General features: G+C 40.0%; 1 protein-coding gene across 1 annotated transcript in view; it reads right to left on the reverse strand.

The window, feature by feature from the left end:
- The window catches only part of POU6F2 (POU class 6 homeobox 2), a 300,202-nt gene extending 292,653 nt beyond the window's left edge, over positions 1 to 7,549 (reverse strand). The window contains exon 1 of the mRNA XM_088520863.1: positions 7,291 to 7,549. Coding sequence (XP_088376989.1) covers positions 7,291 to 7,395 — 105 coding nt within the window. The 5' untranslated portion in view covers positions 7,396 to 7,549. The remainder of the gene's footprint in view (positions 1 to 7,290) is intronic.
- Between the last annotated feature and the right edge of the window lie 15,876 nt (positions 7,550 to 23,425).

Genomic DNA, 23,425 nt, shown 5'->3' on the forward strand with positions numbered 1-23,425 from the left:
CTATATCCTCCATTTTTTTAAATCAGACTTTTTATGCCACTAAAGCTTCTCCTTACTCCATTGCACATGAAACATGAACAAAGCTCAAGTAAGAGCTGAGTTAGAACTTCATAAATTGGCTCAATAAATGGAAAAATAGTTAGAGATGTAAACAGTTTAGTGAAAAGGACAACATTCTGATATAGAATTATCTCCTAGAATATGTCTAACAGCAGCTGTTCTGCAATAGTATTAACGTGACTTTTACTAATCTGCTTGTAAAAAAGCTCATGCTCTGTTATTTTCTCTTGCTTTAAACTCTTGTTTCCATAGAAGGGGGTGACTGAAAAAACACTTCTGTCTTTTACTGCTGTCCTCATTAGATTTCCTTTTTGGAAGTGCCATTACACAGCTGGACTGTCTCCTAAACACACGAGTCTCAGATCCTTAAAAATGCTAGAAACTTGTAAAATAAAAATTATTTGATGGAATCAGTGACTAGATGCTACTTTCTAACATTTTCTTTTCTTTAGCTTGCAATGCCCTTATCTCTTTGGAGGTTACTTCTCATTTAGACTTTAATCAAGAAAAGGGCTATCAATGGAAAAAAAATCATATTTAGCATTTAGTAGTTTAGGTAACACTCACCAGGACAATCACGGAATCAAGAATTATGTAAGTAAAATTGTTGCTTATCAAATTACTATTTTTCTTTTACAGTTGGGTGGTACAAGAAAACCTATCAATGTTCGAACAAGAACACCTATCAGTTTCCTGTCCTGTAAATCCTCACTCAATGAGCAAAGGGCATTGGCAAGCAGTGCAACTACACCTGGGAGTAAGAACTGGCTTCCAGACTTTCTTCCTTAAATGTAAGGACACATATCAGGGCCAACAGCATCAATGGCTGTTGCTCGCATGAGTGAAAGCAAGGCTATGCATAAGAGCTTGTTGGACCAGATTTGGGTGTAATGTAGTATGCCATACACCAAGTGTACTGCTCTTTGATAAAATCAGCATGCCTATTATCGTTATAACTACAATCTTAGCTCTTGTTGAAAATTTAATTTTACCCAAGCCATGCTTACATGATCAAGGAATGAAACATTTAGGGTTGCCTCTTTTAAGCTTTCTCGTAGTGCTGTTTTTCAGATTGGCTAGAAATTTAGAACACTCTCTTGATCTTCAAATTTTTCTTTTGATCTAACACTTAGATAAAATTCTCCTATGGAACAGCACCACCAGTCAACAGAGAATCAGTCACAAGTATCAACAACTAATCTCTCCCTTCTGAAGAAACAGTCCTACATATCACAGAAGTTTCAAAGCCAGTGATAAAACAAAACCCCCGAAGCTGCAGTCCATTTGCCTGTAGCCCTGACATCTTTGTAAAATAAAAATGTTTAAGAGCCTTGAATTACTCTCTTTAATCCTAATAGTCAGTTCTAATTATAAAAGAGTCTGCATTGCGATTACTTAACTGGCACTTAGACCAGACTTTGCTGTGTTCATTAGTAATGACAGTTATCCAATAGACAAGTTGGACCAGATTCTGCAAAATGTTATTCGTGTGAGGAATCCTGTTGAGCTCCGTATCACAACATGAACCTTGAAGCAGCAGGTGTTACTCATGTAAGTAAAGACGTTTGGCATCTGTAGACCTTTCATATGTGCTTAAGAGATCTACTGACTAACCCTTAAGCCCATGCTTAAGTACTGTTAGTTTTAATGAGACATAATCACACATATAAGCAGAACTGAGAGAATCTGAGATTCTTGCTGTCGGTTTTACAATTTCAGATTAAGAAGAAGCATCACAAACAAATGTAACTGAGAGATGTAAATCACAGACACAAAAATATTTTGCCATTCCCCAACTAATGTTGAAAATGCTGGACACAGTTTGATTTCCATTGTCCTTTGTTTTCTTCCATGTGAGTTGCAGGCCAGAGGAGAAAAACAAAAGTCTTGTTACAGCTACAGGACAGTGCAAGATAAGAGGCTCAGTACAGTCACTTGCACGTACCGTATACCCAGAAGTGGCCCAGACTGGTATTTAGTTTATCAGGCTAGAATCTAGGAAACAGCAGAGGTACTTGAATGTAAATGCATTGCCGAAAGATAAAAATCTACATGACTGGACGAGTGTTGCTTGCCCAGCAATTTAAAGGTCATCTCACATGCATTATTTTTCTCCTGGAACTAAAAGAAGCGTGAATACACAAAGAGTGTAAATCACAGCTTTTTAAAGATTTGAACCCTTAATTGGCCTGACCCACCAACTAACACAAGAGAGAGCACAGAATGGAAAAGAACGTAGAAATGCAATAGAAAAAAATGTCTAAAGATGTTTTTAGAGGACTGATTTCAATTAAAAGATGATTTTGGTGTGAAAACAATAAAAGTCTTTTAAGCAGGAAAGAAAATGATAAAAATCCATCCTTCATACTATAAAAAGAAAAGTCCACAGAGAAAGGCATTCTTTTGTAGGAATCCAGGCCTAGGACCAAAGAATTTACATATATTAAATTAACAAGATCCAAACTCCTCTACAACAAATATTTATCCTGTAAAATATTACAGCCACATTCCTGCATCTCCTTACAATAATAATTCTTAAGACACACTATGCTAGAGAGCATATAAAACAGCGTGTTTCTGCGGAGATGGAATGCTTCATTATCAGAGTACCAGCTTGTTCATAAATATTAAAAAATATGTTTTTGAAGTTTTCCGACACGCTTCTTGTTTACGTTGTCTCTCTACTACTGAAAGCAATGTTCAGGGTGTAGCTGTCCGTAAGTCTCCCTCTCCCTTTCTCCAAGGGCAGGGAACACGTGCTGGTGGCTGAAGTGGCCAGCAGCGTGTGCTGGTCACTCACCAAGCAGACAAGGGGACAAATCCTTTGACCTTCCTTATGCAAGTTGTCGCTCTTCGTGGGATGAGGGTCATCTTCCAAGCAAGAACAGAACTTGTCCCAGGCTGTAGACAAAAGGGCTTAATTCCTGTGTTTTCGAAGCAGGGCTCAAATACGAGATGGTTCTTTTCAATTTATATACACTAGATGCACCTCTGAGTAGCAGAGATGGGAATGAGTATTCCAGGAGAAAAAGATTTTCCATGGCACTGAAAGGGGAATCACTCAAACGTTGCTGAAGACAAACACTAGAGATGGGATCTTCACTGGGTACAACTCCCTCCTGCATATGTATTGAGCTGCATTACAGAATAATGCTGCTGAGAGATGGAACTTTTCAAAAGTGGCCCATGAGTCACAGAAATGACTTGGCTTCTCCAAACCATTTACCCCTCTGCTCTATTGGAATTAAACACGGAAAAACAAACAAATAGAAAAAGAAGCCAAAAACAAACAACCCCCCCTAAAAGACAGAAAGACCCTGCTTGTCTGCAGAAACGTGTCCATCTCATAAATCGGTCTTCAGAGCAGAACTCTCTATGGGAAAAGAATGCATGTTTACCCTTGCATAAACACCTTTTGCTAGATGGAGGATACCATTAAAATATATAAAATAAACATGGTTAATATGTAGAAAGGGAACTCAAACACAATAGCAATAATTACAAAAGCCTGCTTGTTTGAGGAAGAATTTTACCTAATTTGCTTCCTCTCAGCTTACAGATGTCTAATTCAAGCCCCTTCTGTTTTAGTCTATTTGCAGGAACGAGTGAACATAGAAATGTGCAGCCAGCGCGGGCCCTCAGGCCTGTGGATCAAGATGGCAGGCCGGCCTTGGCTCCCCTGGGGATAGCAGAGCCAGAAGGGTGATTGGACACAGTGACCTGTCTGCATGAGATGAGACAAAAACAGGAGGGCTGTAATGCTGATGAACTAACCTGTCACTCACAAGCTCAGGTCTGAAGGAAAAAAAAAGGGGGGGAAAAAAAGGAAGAGAAAAAAAAAAAAAGAGGAGAAAAGAAAATCAGAAGAAAAAGGTGCAGTTAAGATTTTATAAAACACACAGGGCAGAAAAAATGCAGCATAATTAGAATAATTAGATGATGCAGCTAATTTAGGTTGGCTCGGGATGTACAGGGAGGAAGGCACAAAACCTAGCCAGTTGCTTGTGTAAAAGGGTAGAGGCAAACCAGACTTGAAGGAATAATAACGGGTATTATGGTTCAGTGTGCGAGGAAGGATGCTACAGACTATTGCTGACAGGGGCCGGGGTTACGTTCCAAACACTCCAGTTATGAATCAAAATCACAATGAGCAATGAGCTTCTAGAGCTTGACACGCCAGGCAAGGAGCTCGTTCTTCCGAGTACTTGGCTGTTTAATTGCTTGCTCGGGGGAGGAAAAATCCACGGGGAAGGGATATGAGCACTTGTGCACCCCGCGGTCACTACGCCCGGGTACTAGATGGTGGTTGGTACCGTCGCACCGTCCACCGCGGTCAGCGGGAGCCACTGTGGGCACTGGCACTTGGGCGGCGGATGAAATCCAGATTAAAAGAGTGGAAAATGCGTTTAATGATGAGCACGTCCTTTGCACAGTAAACACCTTTAAATCAGCATGCTCCTGCTATTACTTTTGTGCCATATACAGGGTAGTGTTTGAACTACTAATAATTGCTAGTGTTTCTGATCTCCATTTGAGTGGAGATTCACATGTATAGGTTGGATTTTTAATTAGGTAAGTTAACAGTCCGTTAGCAAACAGGAGGGAATTTAAGGCTACATCTGTTGGGTTAGTCAAAAGAAAATTTAGTACTCACAGCTGGAGAAAAATGCAATTCGGAAATAAAACAGGGCAAATGGTAAACATTTATTTAAAGCTTTTGATTTTTAATGTTTGCAAGTTAACAAAAACTCTTAAGAACTTTTTCTAAAGCTGCAGGGTCTGGAAATTAAAGTGTCTTCTAAAAATACACACGTACTGAATATTCAAATCTTCATCATTTATCAGTACATAATATCAACATAATGTCTGGAAAGATTTTATGGCACAGGGTATGGCTTTTGACAATTATTTTCAAAGGAGTTATCATCAGCTCCGTATTGTAGCCCACAGAAAACGCGTATTTCTATTTTCAGCAGGATATGCTAATTATAGTGAGTGCTTTATGATTCCCAAGTTGCAAATGACTCCTTCATTCAACAAGAAGGGGAATGCATATAATTTTTAGTCAAAAATAAAGAAGTTTAACATTTTCAAGTTTTTTATTCCACCTTCATATACAGCTAGTAGTGATAAAACAGAGGAATATTATTCAAAACAAAAAAATATACTTGAAAATTCTATGTGTTTATGAACACTTTGGGATGTGCACATATAATATCTAAATATGTACACATATACAACTAAAATGTTTGAAACACCTAACACATTAAGTTAAACAGGAATAATATCTATAAATTCTGACATAAAAAATTAAGAAGTTAAATAGCTAAAAATATTTTGCCTTGAAGTGCCTGCCCTTGTTATTGATTTTTGGGAAATGAAATACAAGAACACACAATATAAACATTTTTCCAGACACTGAACTTTTTTTTTTAATTAATGAAATACAGATTTTACACACACAAAAACCATACTCATACCCTTTCCTTCATCAAAAACATTTTAGCAGATCTAACAAGCCTTAAATATAAAACAGGTAACTTACAAATTTTTACATGCTGAAGAAAAAGTTACAGGAAAGAGATATTACAAGCTTTGAGATTTATCAAGCTTTAAGGGTTGTTTTTTGACAACTGTACTTGTACAAAACCTTGCCATTGTATTTGCTTTCAAATCACATTGTATTTGTTTTAGATCATTAAATATATTTCTTTAGCACTGAACAAGTTTACACAAATAGGTAATTAACCCTCCCTAAAATACATATTTTCATGCAATGTAATACTGGTAAACATGCCCCACTTTTTTAGGTGTAAATCTGCCTACAAGAAAGCTGTTAACATTTGGAGGATTTTTAATATATATAAAAAAATGCATCTTCTATTTTTAAAATATTTAAAGCAATAAAAGTCTGTGGTAAACATAGTATTACATATCTGACATTTTCTGCCAAGAAATGCATTACTGTGTATGATGATATTAATAAACCATGTGCTTTGAGGGACTTCTGTGCTTTGCCATAATTTAGTTGAAAACAGTGCAGGATGTGTATTTTTCCACCATTGCATCAACATATAGGGAACACAAATCCTATGTCAACACTTCAGCAGCATGCGTCCACTATGCTGGAAACATATGCAAAAATCACAAACTTTTGAGAGTTCAAAAAATACCCTTTGCCAGAGACTGATTTACAAGTCAGTGGCTAATGAGAAAGTGGCGAACGCTTAAAATTTTGTTAGAAAAACAGACACCCTTTTGTGACTCCGACTGCATACACAGCAAAACAACCCTCCCTGTACAACAGGACAAATAATTTAATTTCTCTCCCCACTTCAGGTTATTATTTGAAGCAAATGAAAAGACAATGATTCTTCCCTCTTCCAGCTACGCTCGAAACAGCACAGTTAAAGCACACACATACAAACTACAGACTTATCAGAAATCACAAAACAGAAAGAGAAGGACTCACTGACCCATTTGGAAGACAAAGACGACAAAACGGAAAAGCTCTAAAAATCAGCTTGTGAGGCCTTTGAGAGAGATTCTTCTGGCATTTCATCACAGCAGCCCCAGACCAGTTCACTTCCCTGGATACAGGGAGGGAGAACTAAATAGAGCTGTTTATTAAAGCTGTTGTGCTGGATTGCATTAGGAAGCACGAGCAGACCACCTGGACCTTTCAGATTGTGGCAGTGTTTAATTTGCAGGCTGCCCCTCTGCAGCAGCAGCAAAGACTACTACATTTACCAAGCTCAATCACACATTATCTGGGTTAGGAGTAAAAGAGGAAGAAAGAAAAAGAAAGAAAAAAATACAAAATCCACAGCATGTAGTACAGGAATACAGTCAATATAGAAATAATGAACAGCATTAGAAACAGAAAGCAACTCCCCAGAAAATACACCACTTTCACTCCTCACTTCTTCTACTTTAGCAGATTTAAACAAAATACAAATGTAAATTCATAAGCAGATTGATTTGGCAAAGCTCAGACTAAATCATAAACCGGGTTTATTAGGAGAAAAGCATGGCATTTTAGGTTTAACCAGCGATTCCCTGGCTAGCTTATTGTGGCTCTTTTGCTTTTCTCACTTTCGCTACTACACTTGCTGGTAGCTGAAGATACAGATAGAAAGATGGTACTGTAAATATGAATTATGTGAATCATATGGTTAGACCCTTGTGAAAAAAAATAAAAGGGGAGTTGAGAAATGGCTGACTCCATACCTGACCAATTACAGCTTGCATGGTCCCTGTGTCCTGCTGAGCTGAAAGATCGCAATCCATCATATGTAGTCTTTGAAAAGGAGAATGGGGGTTTCTGGCATGCATCTGTCAATCAACTTCTGCACTCACAACCATCACCAAAAGCAAAGGAAAAAAAGTCAAGCTGCTCCACCAAATAGGATGAAACAGTCATGTGACCTTCAGCACACTCACACACATACATACTTCCATATAACGTATGAATTTTCTGCAGATATGAAATGACATTGACAAATACCCAATACCAAGTAAATAAAGTGAGACAAACAGCTACTCACCAAAGACAAAACACTTGCTGTAATCTTCAGCCTAAAGATTTAATAAACCTAAAAGGTATTTTAAACTGAGGCTTTTCTTTTGAGCCTAAACTTTTCAGATGAGATGAGATAATTTTATATATGCAGACAGTGGTCAGAACTTTAACCCTTTCAGTCCTCTCTCAGCCTCTGCTTTTTATTTCCCCTCTTTTACTTCTGCTTTATGGCTGTTTGAATTCTTGATTGTTTTTTCTCTGAGTTTCTTTTGTCAAAGTGAACAGTCTTGTGATGCGTTCTTGGTACATGTACAAATAACAAGAACTTGATAGAAGGAAATTACTAACGGAAAAAAAAAAAAAGAGTGGGGGCTGAGAAACCTGTATTTGTACTCACATCTCCAAATGTGTCTCTTTGCTTTATTCCATCAGAAGTCAAATGTTTTCCTATTGGAAATATGTGTTTAAGTATTAGTTTATGCGAGCTGTGATGAGCACTCAAAATATAAAATATTCAGACTATGTAAATCCTACTTACAGAATCCTTTCCGTTTTGAAGGTTAGCAGAGTTTTGGTTCATTCACTGCTCCACTGAACTGACATAAAATGTTGTTACTTATGATGGCAAACATTACCATTTTTTCTAATGGAAGCAGTTTGTTTCATATATCTTCCTCCCTGAGTTAAGATTTGCAAGAATTTCCAAGACTATTTTTTCTTCTTGTCAAAATATATCAGCCACTTGTCTCCAAAAACTCAGTGTCGTGAGCAACACGCTCCAGCATTGATTGCTGATATATTATTGGCCAGTGATTGCTGAAGGGTGACATTAATGTCAGCCGGTAGCATTTTAACCCTTTGAAGATCAATACAGTCCTCTGGCAATATATTACAATAACAGCCCACGTCATTTTTGCAGCGTTAGAGCTCTCTATAAATATTAGCGCATCTTTCTGCCCGCCTAAAATTCCACTTATATTACTCCTGCAAGCAAGCTGATTTTCAAACACTGTCAGAAGAAGAAGTGCAGAAAAAAAGCTGCCTAGTCTCTGAGCTTAATATTATGCACCCTTTCCATTTTAAATAAGTTCCTAACAGTATTTTGAAGTTACGTCTTTTTTAAAGTTATTGATCTTAGCATGTGATGGCCAAATATGTGTGAGAATATTATCCAGATATATGCAAGAATATTAGCAGTATTTGCATTTTTACAAATACTAGTGGTGCAATGTTTCTTACAATATATTTTTAAGCCCCAACAGGAACGCTTAGGATGTGATGGAGCATGGGCAGGTGGGTGAGTAGAGATGGAGAAGCAATATCAGTTTTACTTTGCATTCTTTCAGGTTTTATAACGCTTTAAAAAAAAAAAAGCTTTAATTAATTTTTTAATTTAAAAGCGAGTAAGTTAAAACAGTAAGTCTTGGTACCTGTTTCAAAAATCAGATGCAAGAAAGAAATTCGCACTTAAAGTCACAGCAAAGCAGAAGTACTTCTAAGCCAAAAAGATATTTTAACTTTAAAAGTTTTTCAAGGCAAGCATTTTTAGCGAGATGTACAGTATTGACACTGAAACTCTCCCCCTGGGATAAGGAAGGAGCCCTTGAAAGGGTGCTGCCAACATCTGCTCTGCATTTCACTTATAAACATAATTAAAATGCACCATTTGTGCTGAAATCTTATATGCTTCTTACTCATGGAAGGAAACACACTGAACTAAAACCTTGGGTTGCCTTTCGGCCGGTTGAGAATTTGCTGTGGTTTCATCCTCCAGGAGGATTCTGTAGAAAAAAAAAAAAAAAAACAAGCAATTTTGTGAAGGCCGTAATCACCACCCATATCATCATGAGCCATCCAAAATGCAGTTGGGGAATGGGGAGGTAAGTAGAGGAGATTGCCTCAGCCATCTCCAGGAAAACAGGCAGGCTGAAGGCAAGTATGGCACGGCAATTTGAAAGGAAAGTTCAAGACGCTCATGGTTTCCTTTCAGGAGGAGCCAGTTTGCAGTGCAAATGCACACCTTTCAAGTCTCCCAAACTTCTCTAAGGAACCAAAGCTCACAATTACTTCTGTGGGGATTTTCCTATCAAAAACACTGACCTGGGCCCAGGTTCCAGCTACGAATAGAGCACAGAGCTGTGTACACACAAACCCGCTGCCCCCTTCCATGCCAGCAGCAAATCCAGCCCCTCGCACACATGCAGAGAGTGGCCGGACCCACTTTTCTCCCAGATTGAGATGTTGCTCCTCTTTGTACCAAGACGAGTGTACTCTCTCAGGAAATGCCAAGCCGCTACATAAAAGACGGCACATGCCCGGCCGGTGACTCCGCGTGCGGATGAGCAGCTGCCTCGCTGTTAACCCTAACGTGGAGGCGCCCGTTGCCAGCGCAGGAGCTGCCCGTCCTGCCCGGGTGGCGCCGCCGCTCTGCTGCCCTCAGGCCCTGTCCCCGTATCGCCCGTCCTGCCGGGGCAGTGCCGCCTTCAGGCCCTGTCCCGAATCGCTTCTCACCCCTCAGGCCTCCCGCTGGCCATGTGACAACTACCCGTTGTTATCCAAATATTGTCTTTTATTATTATTATTTTAACTTACTGAGAACTGTCTTGCTGCTCCTCCCCTTCCCCTTTTCTTTCTTTCTTTCTCCTGGAAAGGCGATTTAGCTCCTGTGTCAGGAGGAAAAAGGTGAGGGAACAAGGTGGCCTGTAATCTGCCACCGGGCAGATTTAGGTGCAGGGCAGAGGGCAAAGGGGAACTTGGCAGCTTCGCTCCAACGTTGCCAATGTGGGAAAATTGTGGAAGGACAGAATGTTAAATACTGCTTGCCAGCCAGCTGTGCTCTATCCATAACAAAGACATTCCATTCTCCTTTCAAACTTTGTACCCCAGGATCTCCCACTTTCTACCCAAAAGGGAAACTGTGATGGTGCCACAGCAATACACTGCAGCAAAGCCTTCTTGTATGTCACTCCGGTACCTGGCACATCGGGCCAGCTCAGCACGTTTGGACCCAGAACTATTGACAGAGGGTAATGGTCAAGGCCTACGCACGCGGGAAGCTAAATTACAGGCTCACTTGTAAGAGGGCAAGTTCAAAGTGGTACAAAGTCTCTGGGCCAAACTCTCAGATCTCAGAAATCCTGGGAAAGTGACAGTCCCCAGCAATCCCAAATTATTTCGTTTTTAAAATCTGTTTGCTTCTTCTGTGATTGATTATCTGCAGCATGCGATAAAAACACTGAAACACTACTTTGGGGTAGAACAGTGTGCTTGAGTTTAGCTCTTAGCTACAAAGCTAAGGATTCCTGCATACAGCATTACTGTATTTAATGCTCCCTCTTTCTTCTTCTAAGATAATACATATTTCCCTGGCAAGGAAATTGAAAATTAGTACAGCAATGCAAGACAGAATTTCTCCATCACTAAAATGTGTTAAAATTCCTTCTGTTCCTGCTTGGTATTTACGAGTACATTGGCTTGCCTTAGAAATTGCAAGCCTTGTGCTGAACAGAATACAGGGGTTTAATATAGTAACTTCACGTAGTTTCTCAGATGTCACGGCAGAACTCGCAGCAGTTTCTTCACAGAATCAAGGAAGAGATTCTCCTGCTTTTTACAGCCTTGGTACACTAGGGGGACTATTTTTCCTCTTTCTGGAGTGATGGCTGCAAACGCTGTCAGAGCAAATAGCTGAACCTCCCATCTGTGCTGGCCCTTATGTACCGGTGCTGAACAGGTTAAACGTGCAAGGTTTGATCTTCCACACTTGGAAAATAAACAAGCCTAATTCTAAGCTGTCAATGCCTCTTCCTCCCTCTTCTCCCTATCTGGCAGGCAGGCCCTAATACTGCATTCGGCACCTTGATTTTCATGGATGTGGGAGTGGGTTTCCTCTGTGAACACAATTCTGCTCTTGTTTAGGCTCATTTCAAGAGAGTGTGTGTATTCAGAGATCCTAATGGAATACATTTTCTTTTTGTGTGTCTTAGTCCACTCTGGTCAATCCTTTTTGCTTTTTTTGAGGGGATTTTTTTTTTTTTAAGTGCATCTTCTTACTTTGGTTCTTCCAGTTCTTTTTAATGCATGATTTATGGGACACGTCCATCCCCAAAGTTGCACTCTCCCCAAACCTCTCTCTATCCCACTGGGAAGTAATCAGTCACTTCAACAACTGCTTAGCTCAATCACAGAAATAAAATCGGGAAAAGACAACTCTGTGTCTGCCTTGCTGGAACAAGGTCTGAGCACAATTTAAATTTTATTTGCTCCTGTGCAGCCATTAGGAAGGATCCCTTGCCCACAGCACTGTTCTGCATTGCTTAAAGAAAATCTCTACACCAAAAATAAATAAATAAACCTTCTGTTTGATATTATAGAGAAAAGAGGTTTGCTGTCATGCCTTGGATCTTTGAGAAGGCCGTATGAATTTTTCTTCCTTTCCCGCTAGATCTAAGAAGTTAGTTTGGCTGGAAATTTCTTTTTGTGCCTCAGGGAGGGCAATTGCTCAAGTAGGTCTTCCAGATTCTGATTAAGCAAGAGCTTGTATCAGATAGATAGAAAAAGGCAGTTCCTAAAAATGATAATAGAAACGAATACCTAGGAAATGGGGCTGTGCATCCTCCTGTATCTGCAGTGAAGCGGTAGCCCCTTCCTGCTCTTACGTGGAGCGATGCGGTACGACTGCAGCAACAACGAAGGAACCTCGTGAGCTGGATGATGAGATAGCGTCAGCCCTCCCGCAGATGAAACAAAACTGTGGTGGGAAAGACATGCGAGCAGGTGGGGTGGCTTAGCAAGACACTGGCTTCTCTTAGGAAGACACCTCCCAGGTGTGCTACTAGCTACAGCAGTGCAGTAAAGCCACATTCTTCATGTCACATGGTTTCTCCAGCAGTATGTGGGACACCAAGCTTCGGAGGCCATCTCCTTGCTGAACGCAGCCCAGACAATGGCAGAGATTTGAATCATCCAAAGAGTGGACTTGCCTGAGCCAACACCACCCAAGCAAGGCAGCCAAGAAATATGAAAGAATAGAAGGATTATTCTTACAGTGCAAGGAATGGTCTTTTTCCAAGTTGCTGCAGAATCACTTGCAGGACTTGGAACATGACATTGACAAGGACAGCAGAAACCAGAAATAGGCATCTTTTTCTGTTCACCAAATAATATGGATTTATTCAGCAGTCACAGCATTAACTATAAGACTATTTAGAGCAGTAATGCTGTCACCATACCAATGGGTGAAAGCTGGGGGTGTCACATTGTGTGCCGATATTAACAAACTATTTACTGATATATCTGTTTTCATTTATTCAAGCTGCAAAATGTTCATCTCGCTTAGCCACTCCTCCCAATTCAAGCATGGCAAAATCAACGCAGAGCAGGGTCAGAGACAAAAAAGAAGTGCCTATAAATGTGGCAGTGAGGGTGGGTAGGGCAATCGGAAATACACATCCGTTAGACTCCCAACTCCTTAGTATATGCCTCTCTCATTAAAATAAAAAAAATAAATAAAAATAAATGATGTGACTGAATACCTTTATTTCTCTTGCTGCAGGCACTTTTGATGATGTTTGAATATTTTGTCTGTCAAGCAAGAAGTATACTATCTACAGCGAGGCACTTCCTGGCATTACATGAGGACATCTTGCAGTGAGAAGTGTTTGATCTGCTGGTAGTCAGTTCACATCGTTTGGTTGCACACTTTATATCCTGCTGTGTATTCCACGGGATGAGGAATGGGAACGTGATAGTTTTGAGCTATTGGAATAGCTGCCACATGCTAACTATTCTTGTGTTTATTTCATTTATTAGTAAACTGTTGCACGGCTATGGCAAAGTCATTATGTGATGTTAATTATTATGGATGTACTTAATTGCAAAACCTCTATTTAAGTTTGTCTAATATTTTTCTGATATCCTTTGCCAAACTTTATCACTGAAATGTTTGCTGAGGATCAGTTTTTATCTGCAGAACCCATTTACCATTATAGAAACAGGAAGCATGGTACGTTCATGAAGGAAATCTACTACCAGGTGCTTTTATTTTACTATACCTTTTTTTCCTTGTTTTTGAAATCAGGTCAGACATTTCTAAAAGTGACAATAGGAAAAAAAGATCCAAGGGTGAAATGAGCTGCTATTTCTCCCATCAGAGAGATTTGCAACCTTTTAGTTCAGAAGCAGTCCATGCTTTGGCCTGATGACTTGAACTCTGAGCCTTGATATTGCCAGAGATGTGCTGCTTGCCACCTCATGGAAATCCAGCTAATCTGGATTACAACTGAAGACATTGAAAAGCTGCGATCCCACATGCTTTGCAAATTTTCTAAAACGGTAAGATTATTTGGAAATTCCACCTATGCTGGGGATAATCCACAGTATCACCCTTTTCAGAAGTGCCCGCATCCTTCCTCAAACTGAGCCAATACCCAGGATGTAACAAGACTTTCTATTAAATCACTCCTTCCAGTGCAGAGACTGAGCAGAACTGTTATCAAAACTTACCTTGGTATATCTGTTAGGGGAAGAAGTGGGAAGGATGGTGAATAAAACAAACAGGAGCAATAAAGAGAGAAAAAAATAGGGTTGGTAACACCTGAGGGAGAACTAGAGACGGCTGCAGGCTCTGGGAAAAGCACGAGGGAAGGAGCTCAAGAGGCAGTAGGGCAATAAAGACGCGTTTTAGTTTCCCATGGAAGACTGACCCTGAACTGACAGAGACCTCAGGAGTGAGGGGCAGGTGAATGACAGGGCCCCTAGGGAGAAGAAGAGGGAGAAGAAGAGGAAGGCTCTTCTCCCTAGGGGCCCCTCCCTAGGGGAGAAGAGCCCTTGGGAGTCTTTGCCCTGAGGAAGATATTCCTAGTTTCTAAATTCCAAAACTGTTACGTGCAATGACAGCTCTTCTTAATTGATTATGACGTGCTCAAAGCACACTTAACAGGACACGAATAATCAGGACAGCTGCTTTGGTGACACAAAGTGCCGAGGAACCATTTTGATCCTATTTCACAGGACATGTTCTGTGTCACTTGCACGGCATGATCACAGCTACCCGGGCTGCTTTTCTGGAATATCTTAGGGGTTTAATTACCCTGTCAATTAGAATTAGAGGTATTAATGTGGCAGTGAAATGATACACATTGCTCATAGGTTTTGTTCCCTACTTGTTTCATTCATCGGCTTTTGGAGAGGAGAACACACATTGCACATTGTCTTGACATGGATACTAATAAGCCTACAACGAGATATATTTGCTGCATCAAATAAACAGGTGCCAGCAGCCATGGAGAGAACAAGCTCAGATAACGGCACAATGCAACACAGTAATGAAGAGATGGAGGCTTCTGGCTAGGGCTGAACACTCCTTTGTTTTTCAAGGATGAATGGATTGAGCTGGTGAGCAGGTAAAAGCATTGAAGAGGGGACTGATGTTGAAAAAAGGAAAGAAAAAGCCACATCTGAAGAAAATGGAGTGGGACTACAAAAGTGCACTGTATCAATGTATGCTTTATGAAGTGAAAGAAATTACAAAAGTGAATATAGACCTAGGATAAATCAGGGAAGCATCTTAAAGAAAATTAAACTCTGAAGATTTACATTGGAGAATACAAGAAGAACCAGATTATAAATCCCTCGTTCATGTACAAAACATTTTGGATCAAATTCTTTATTTTAAAATGATCTGAATCAAGTTGGACAGAGTGTAAAAATGAAAAATATAATTAATATTGTATGTCACAAGTTATATCAACTTGTTGTTGATATATGCAGCCCTTGCTTACTCCATTCAGAATCTGTAGTGGGGCAAATGCCTGCGGTGTCCCTGAGTGCTGAAACTACATTTGGTTTTCGAGGTAAAGTAAAACATGCATGAAGTCCGCACACTTAGAGATTATTTCTTAATGTAAGCTGCAAAAGTTGTATCATGCAGTGATTTTAATGAGTTCTATCTTCACACGTCCCTATTCCTGGAAGACCTGTGTGGTCATGCCCTGCAAATTTATTCCCTTAAGCAGTTTTTATACACAAAATAGAACTCTGTCTGAGAAATGGGGTTCTGAGATCATAATGGATATATTTGGATGGGAGGCGGGAAAGAGTAGAAACATTTGATGTTATAAGACACAACAGTAATAAAATTGAGAGAATCCTAAAATCCAGAGTACTTCTCATTTGTTCTGCTTTCAGTTTACAGTCAGTTTCAGATTGGACAAAAAATACTCAGCCTCTTTTTAACTATTATTTTTACTATTTTTATTCAGTTTCTTATTGTAATGCATGTTTCAGTACTTGGACTGAAAACACTGCAACGAGAATGAGAAGAACTCATACCATTGAATTACCATTACATAAAATTATTAGGTTCTATAATCCCTTTAGAAAATACATTCACTTTCTCTCCACAAGTTTAGGACCTGAACTACCTCTCAGCATGCCTTTAAGAACTGCAGTTTTCCTGATGGCACATATTATCAATACAAAATCCCTCACAGATCAAGGACAGCAGATGAGTTTAAGAGCAGAGATTCTTTGAGCTAAGGTTAACAGCCCTCTGTATTTACTTCAGGAAGACCTTCCTGATTGTTAGAGCTGCTTCTCTGGGCCATGATAAAAACATTATAAGCCGCTTGGGACAGCTGCAGACACTGACTGAATGAATACACATTAATCTGGTATTTATTGCACCTGGTACAATTTGACTCCAAGAGTAGATTTTACATCCTCACAGTTAAAACTCTATAAACTGATTTATTGAAATTCCTTGCAGATTATTTCTGGGGAATTCTTTTTCCCCCTTTTTTTCCCCCTAGTATAACATTTTAGTTTGCCCTTTCTTTTTGTGGAGAGACTCTTTGGAAACCTGAGAAGGGTGGCATGTGTTTCATCCTCTGGGAACGTCTGTAGACAGGATGAAGCTCTCTGCTCTCAGGTTCCACAGAGCCATGTACTATTTGATAATCTGGCATGGTGAGGCCATGAGCTCTCTCATTTACAGGGCTTACAGTCCTTAGCAGGACTCCATGCTCACACAGCAGGACCCAGAGCCTTCTCCACCAGGTCTGCACCAGTACCTGCCCTCCCTTAGCACAGTTGTAGTCAGCTCATATGGACAACATGTGCAGAAACCCCAGCAGAGCAAATACAGACGGGTCACCTTGGTACCCTTCTGGTTCCTGCAATAGACCACAGCAAAGCACAGCTCACTTGCTCAGGATAAGAAGTGGAAAATCAGGCCCCATCACTAAATGTACGGTATATCACTTTTGTATTGGTCTGCTGGACTGTTATTCTTCTCCATTACAGTCACAGGAGAAGTAAGAAGTGTCTGGAAATAATCTAGAAATTCAGGATCCATTTTATGCCCTCAGCTCCATCTGTTTAAGAGTGAGGTCGCTCCACGTAGCACAGCCCTCTCCTTTGACTGCTTCCCCAAGGAATCCCACTTCACGAGAGAGCCTGTCATTACTTACCTGAATTCATGCAGGCTACACACCCCTCTGCTCCCCATAGCTCTTCCCTCCTGGGACCCATGGATCTCCTCTGCTCCCACATACGGAGCTCCTGTGTTCTGCCGTGGTGGGAAGGCGAGGAGGATCATCATCTGCCTCCAGGCCCTGTCCTCTCCTCTTGCTAAACCAGAGACCCTTTCCGTTAGCATCATCCCTGCACTGGGGAGGGAAAGGAGGCGGTGAAGGCCACAACTCCAAGGGACAGTGAGGAAGGGGGCCTGGATGCCCAAGGGAGTGCAGAGCTGGCCTCTTTGGTATAGCATACATTTTAGATGTGGCTACTCGTATAGTATTTGAATATCACCTTGTCTAATCTTCTGCTTATTCCCAAAGCTTCACCCACCCACCTACAGGTGACTGTCTATATTGTGCCCCAGTTCAATGAGTGACTGCTATAAAGACATCAAACAAAACAATACCAGCTGAATAGTGTTAGCATTTGATGTCATAGAAATAAAATAAAACATCTGAAGCAGAATAAAGCCACAAGATAAATCTCTTCAGAGGCAGAAAAAAGAATGTCACAGCTTTAACCTGTTTACATGAAAGTATTTTCTCTGGTGGGACAATCAAAGTTTCAAAGATGTTGTCCTATATAATATCAAATCCTATTACTATTCAGCAGGGGAAAAGCTATTCCCTGAAAATCAGGGCCCGCTTTAAGAGCTTCCAGAAGGAAAAGCCAGCATTGTGTGCACAAGCACACACAGAAGGCCTCTCAAAGGGAAATGTTAGCTTCAAATTAATTTCTGTCAGATCTGATTGAAAAACTCACACATATTTGTCCATTGGAGGTTTGTGACCTGACTCTGCCTGACTGAGATTTGGTAATCAAATAGAGACGCCTACAATATATTTACCAATTTTGCTGCCGTCAAGAAATATAGCTGTACAAAGTGTGTAACAGCTGTAAAAATAGAACGTGGAGATTTGTAAAATAATCACCATGCACCTGCCTTTGTTCATTAATTAAAAGTGTCCATTACCAGAAAAAGCAAAATACAAATAAAAAAGATTTTAACATGTTATGCTCATACTTTTGCGTCACATTTGAATCAAATAATATAGTTCCATCACAATGGACTTGAATGGATTTTCCCCACCCCAGACCAAGGTCAAATCGTTAATTCCTTGTGCACTGCTTGTTGCTGGTCACTACTGCAGTTCTTCTAAAAATAGACAAGACTTGGCTCCTTTCGCACATGGCTAGTTCAGAAAAATGGCCCCATTAATCCTTCACTCCACTCAAACTCTCAGCTAGCTGCTCAACCTCTTCTTTCCTCATCTCCTTCTAGAACTTCAACAGCTGGAAAAAACCCTAATGCCACTGAGAAAAGGTTCAATTTTTCAACCACATCTACTGAGGTAGCCAAAGTGAAAGCAGCGGTTGCAGATATGAGTATTAAAGGTTCTCCCTGCTCTCCCTGCTTGCATAATGCAGCTCTCAATTGAAAGTGGCATGCTAAAAACTACCAAAATAAACGGGTTCTTTCCTCCGCTTTGGTACAATTCTCTCATTAGTAACAGTAACATGTTGCAGAATGGCACCACTCTGATTATTTGTAACATCTTACATTGTAAATTGCTCTTTTATTTTCTTTACTACAAACCAGATAACAGTGTATTCTTAACAGGCATCTCCATTAGGGTATTGACTAAGTGACTCCCAAGTCCTCTGTCACAAGTGACTCAAACAACAAGATAGGTAAAGTAGGTATTGACATTTTCTGCTGCCTTGGTAGCTGACACTATTCCCTACTACTTTTAGAGAAGCAGGGGAAGAGGGAGTAAAAAAAAATAACAGAACAAGGCCACTTTGGTTTCTTCCTGCAGTCAGTCAATTGCAGCCATTTGTCAGTCCTAAAAAATTATTGTGATGCACAAACATAGTTTCCTGGTTATGAGATGTTCACAGCTAAGTATGTCAGAGTGTTCAGAACAGGGTGAGAAAAGGCTATGGAACATGATAGTCTGGCTGCAAATCCTAACGGCCTAAGTCATTAATTTACAAGGGCAGGAAGATCATTTTTTATGCATGTTATTCTTATACTTTTTTTTTCCTAAACATCCAGGAGTAACCACTATTGGATAGTATGATTGACTAGCCCTGTGGTGTGAGCCAGAATGACAGTTCCTATGTCCTTCAGGAAGGCAAAATAGTCCATGACTAGATGAATGTAATTGCCAAGAGTCACACAATCATTGTTTTTTCCTACAATTCCAGTTCCAGCAGTATTTGCAGCATGGAAATCTCAGTTTTCATCTGAAAACATGAACTTCTAATGCTAGTATGTGTAAAGAAAAGCTTGAAAATATGATCTCATTATGCTATCCTGGCCTGAAAAAAATAAAGCCTAATTAAACATATACATATTTAATTTCCATAATTTAAGACAGCCTACAGTTCTGACTTATGATTTCTGAACACTGACAACTTGTAATTTTGTTCAGACTTCAGACTTATCAGTACAGTCAATACGTTTTGTTATACAGAATATTATCAGTACAGAAAATTATAAAACTTATTTCCAGCAACTGGTGTTATTTTCTCTTTCAGAACTTCAGGTAAGTGTTGTCAAATTCACTGGGATCTCATAAAGTCAGTGGAAGTCTGGTCTTGGGTCTCTTCATGAAATGTTTTAATCATCTTCATTTTTCTCTGTACCTTGAGTACCAATAATCTTACAACAAGCCAAGAACCACGTAGAGGGATATTCAGGGCAGAATATCTGCCGGAGCAGAAGCACAGAACTGTTCGTTTAGAAGCTGTAATGGTCTGCTGGGCTCCCAGGCAGGCTGAGGGACAGGGAGAGGAGCTCAGGCTTCCTTTCCTTAACAAGTTCTGTAGCCTGTGTTGGCACTGTCGCTAATATCAGTTGTCTAATATTCAGATGGGCTGCTAATGACTGATTTGCTAACACAGCAGCTTTGTAACACTCCTGGAGTAGAAAAAACACTCATCTAGGGGGTCAGAAAGAAAATGAAGGGGGCTAATTGTATTTTTTTATTTCCATAATTTAATGCTTTGGAAGACACCGTGTTTGAATAAAAGAAGGTGGACATCATTTCGACAAGAAGAAGCTGTGACCCATCTGCTCACTTTTTTACAGTCGATTTTTTAAAATTTCATGACATTTAATATTGGAGCAAATAAAGATGGAGACTGCACAGATGATCTTTTCAAAGGTTTCTGTTCCAGGACTGTCCTCAGTGAAGGGTTGAGACAAACTGCAGCTCTGCAGTCTACTTACTGTCCAAGACAATGAAACCAACTTGTGATCAGAGGCAATGCCGAACCGGTTAAAAGCTTCGAATCTAATTGTGCCAGCTGCTTGGGAAAGGTTTCATTAATACAAAAGCATAACAGAACAAGAACAGTAAAGAATATGTCTCATGATTTTACATTGCTGCCTTTGCTAGGTATTTAAGCAGAAAGTGAACTAAAATGACAATTCTAAACCCAAAAGCATTATTGAAATTAAAATCCCTCAAATCTTAGAGTAAAAACATCAGAACTCCTGTTTTCTAATTCTTACCTGCATTAGTGATATATATTCACTTTCAACTGCAGGACTTTATCTGTTTTAATTTTTTGTTCGTTTATACATTTTTATTGACTCTTCAGAGATTTTTTTTTTCCTTGTGATCTTTGAGAGAACAAGTGTCTGTGCTTGCAAGATTAAGTAATTATTTTTATCAAGGAAAGAGGTAAATGGCAGAGCAAAATTTAAATATTCTCTTTCTAAAGGCAGAAAAGAGTGTCTCTTGTAATTGCATCTCATCTCTGTAACAGTTTTACAGCAAGATTCAGAATTGTTTTAATTTCTTCCACATTCTAGAATTTGGTTTGCGGTTGCAGAAAACACCATTATCTGCACCACTCCAGTTCTACACTTAGTACAGTGTATAGTGAGAAAAGAGGATTATAAATGGATGTCTGAAGTCAAATTGCAGTTAGAAAGTTCCTGTTGCCACTTCAAAAAAATAAAATAAAATAAAAAAGAACAGTGATTTTTCCTGTCTTGTGGCTAATACCCATGGTTTTTAGTTCTAAAAAAAAACTTGATTTAAGTGCCTGCCCATGGTGCTTCCATAGTATGACTGGATTGCATGCTGTGGATTGTGTATTGTCACTTCTGATTTTTAAATCTAAATTTTTATTTTTCAGCTTCTGCTCTTGCTTTGTTTAGCATGTGCAAACCAGAGGGTAATCAAAGATATCCTGCAAAAAAGGTCTGTTCAGGGACACAGGGGCGTGCAACTTTTCCCTCATTTTAGACATAGCTTTTCCTTCTCATAGCGTATCGCAACAGTACAAGTCTTGCAAGATCTTGCACCTGGCATCAGGCTATGAAATTTAATATTTCACGACACCACCTCAGGATCTATATGTAAACAGCTTAAAGCCAAAGTCAATGGAAGCTCCCTCTTGCTGCTTGTTCAGCTCAATGTGACCACTTAGCCGCCCAACCCACCAGAGCAGTCTTTGCACTCAGACACAGTCTCTTCACTCAGATGCTCAATGAAGCCTGCTGAGGTTGGCAGAGAAGGAATACAGCTCTCTCTAAAAAGGAAAGGAAGAATTTCCCTGTCTTAAGGGAAGATTACTTGCCCCAAAGTCCTTCTGCTTCTTGAGCAGGGTGGTAAGGGCTGCCTTCCTGTACAGCATGCTTCATTCGACGTATCACACCATCATCACACCTGCTGTCACAGGCCAGCAGAGCTGACTTGATTTAGGACACAACAGATGGAGCCCAGGCTGCTACTCCAGCTGGCAGCACTGTGCTCTCGTGGTGCTGTGACTAAAAGGCAAGAGTCCTCAGTTTCAGAATCTATCTATAAAGTGCTCCAAGATCCATGGGTAAAGAGCTCCGTAGAAACGTCTTGTGATTAATAATGATGTTATTGTTCATTTGGCTGCCATAGCCACCACCTGTTTTTATAACTCATTTGCACTGCAATGTAAGTCTACTGAGATGCTCTGCTAGTCGGGATTGCTGCAGGGCTGCTCCTCCTTCCACTGCAGTATGTCAAAAGGCCAAAGTGATACGGCACCAGAAAAATACTTAAAAGAAATGAATAAATGAGGCATACACTTAAAAACCTCTGATTGAAAACTGCAGCATTTCTATGCATCAGTGCTTAAATTACATTTTGCAATGGTGACTAAAAGAATGCATTTTTTTTAAATGAATTCTCAAAATTGCATTGAATAATTTGGGAGGATGAAAGAGGTCATAGAGAAGTGGAGATTATATGTGTAACTCAAGTGTTTTAAATTTTGTTTTACTTTAGTTAAAAACCTGAGAAACAAGTTAAGCATTAATCGAAGTGGAAGTGAATACAAGTTATTTCTATTCATGTCAGCAGACTTTAGATCAGGCCCAAAGAAAAGACCAGTCTTGCTGGTCTTACTTGACTGATGACAAGAAACAGAATGCTACAACATGATATGGAAGTAGGACAGAGATTCTGGTTTTTGATCGGCAAAAGCACAAATCTGCCTTTAAAGGATTAACCAATTTTCATATCTGACCTTTTTCACGCTCAAGCACATCTGGACTACGTTACTCCAGAAAAAGTATTCCCTGCACTTTTCAGATCCTGGCTGGAAGCTGGTGGTGGGAAAGAGCTCAGAAGTGTCAGAGCAGCTCAGCACTCAAGTGGGAAGGAGGCAGACTGGCTCCACAAGAAGACCCGGAGTTGGAGGAGTTGCCTGCCATTCAGACCTGAGCAAGGTGGAAGAGAAATACCTCTGCAAACTGCACTGCTTTGTGGGTTTATGTAGCTACAGTTCCCAAGCACGTTTAAGCCAGAGTGTAAGTCCTGACAGAGATTTGGCATTAGCACAATTTTTCTTGGGCTAGTGAGTTCCCTTCCCCTTCCCCCTTTACCTCCTATGCATATGTAATCATCTCTTGGAATAATAGATTTTGGAATAGAGATTTATAGAATAGCTATTCTTGAATAGCCATTTCAGTAAATATCCAAATTTAGCAAAGCATAAAGCATGTCTTTCTTTGAGGTCCAATCCTCTGTGAGGTGCCAATGTCCCTTAACTGCTCAGCATGCCAGAAGGAGGCTCCTCTCATGCATCTGCATTGCTCACTCTCTGTTTAATGTACCACCAAGAAACAGACACAGCCTGTAATTCCTGAGAAACTGAAACACCAGAAGCTTCCTGTGGTCCCATATTAACACTTCGGAGAGAAAAGCTGCGGGTGAATGTTCACTCATTGCAGCTTCTCATTCTCCAGCATGTGCCTGCATCAGTTATCCTTATACCTGTCGGCTGGAGATTTCCTGCTGTTGAACTTGACCTTGGAAGGTACTC

This window comes from Tinamus guttatus, unplaced genomic scaffold (assembly GCF_059628265.1).
Source record: "Tinamus guttatus ecotype Peru unplaced genomic scaffold, ASM5962826v1 Tinamus_guttatus_pri_ptg000104l, whole genome shotgun sequence".
NCBI lineage: Eukaryota > Metazoa > Chordata > Aves > Tinamiformes > Tinamidae > Tinamus > Tinamus guttatus.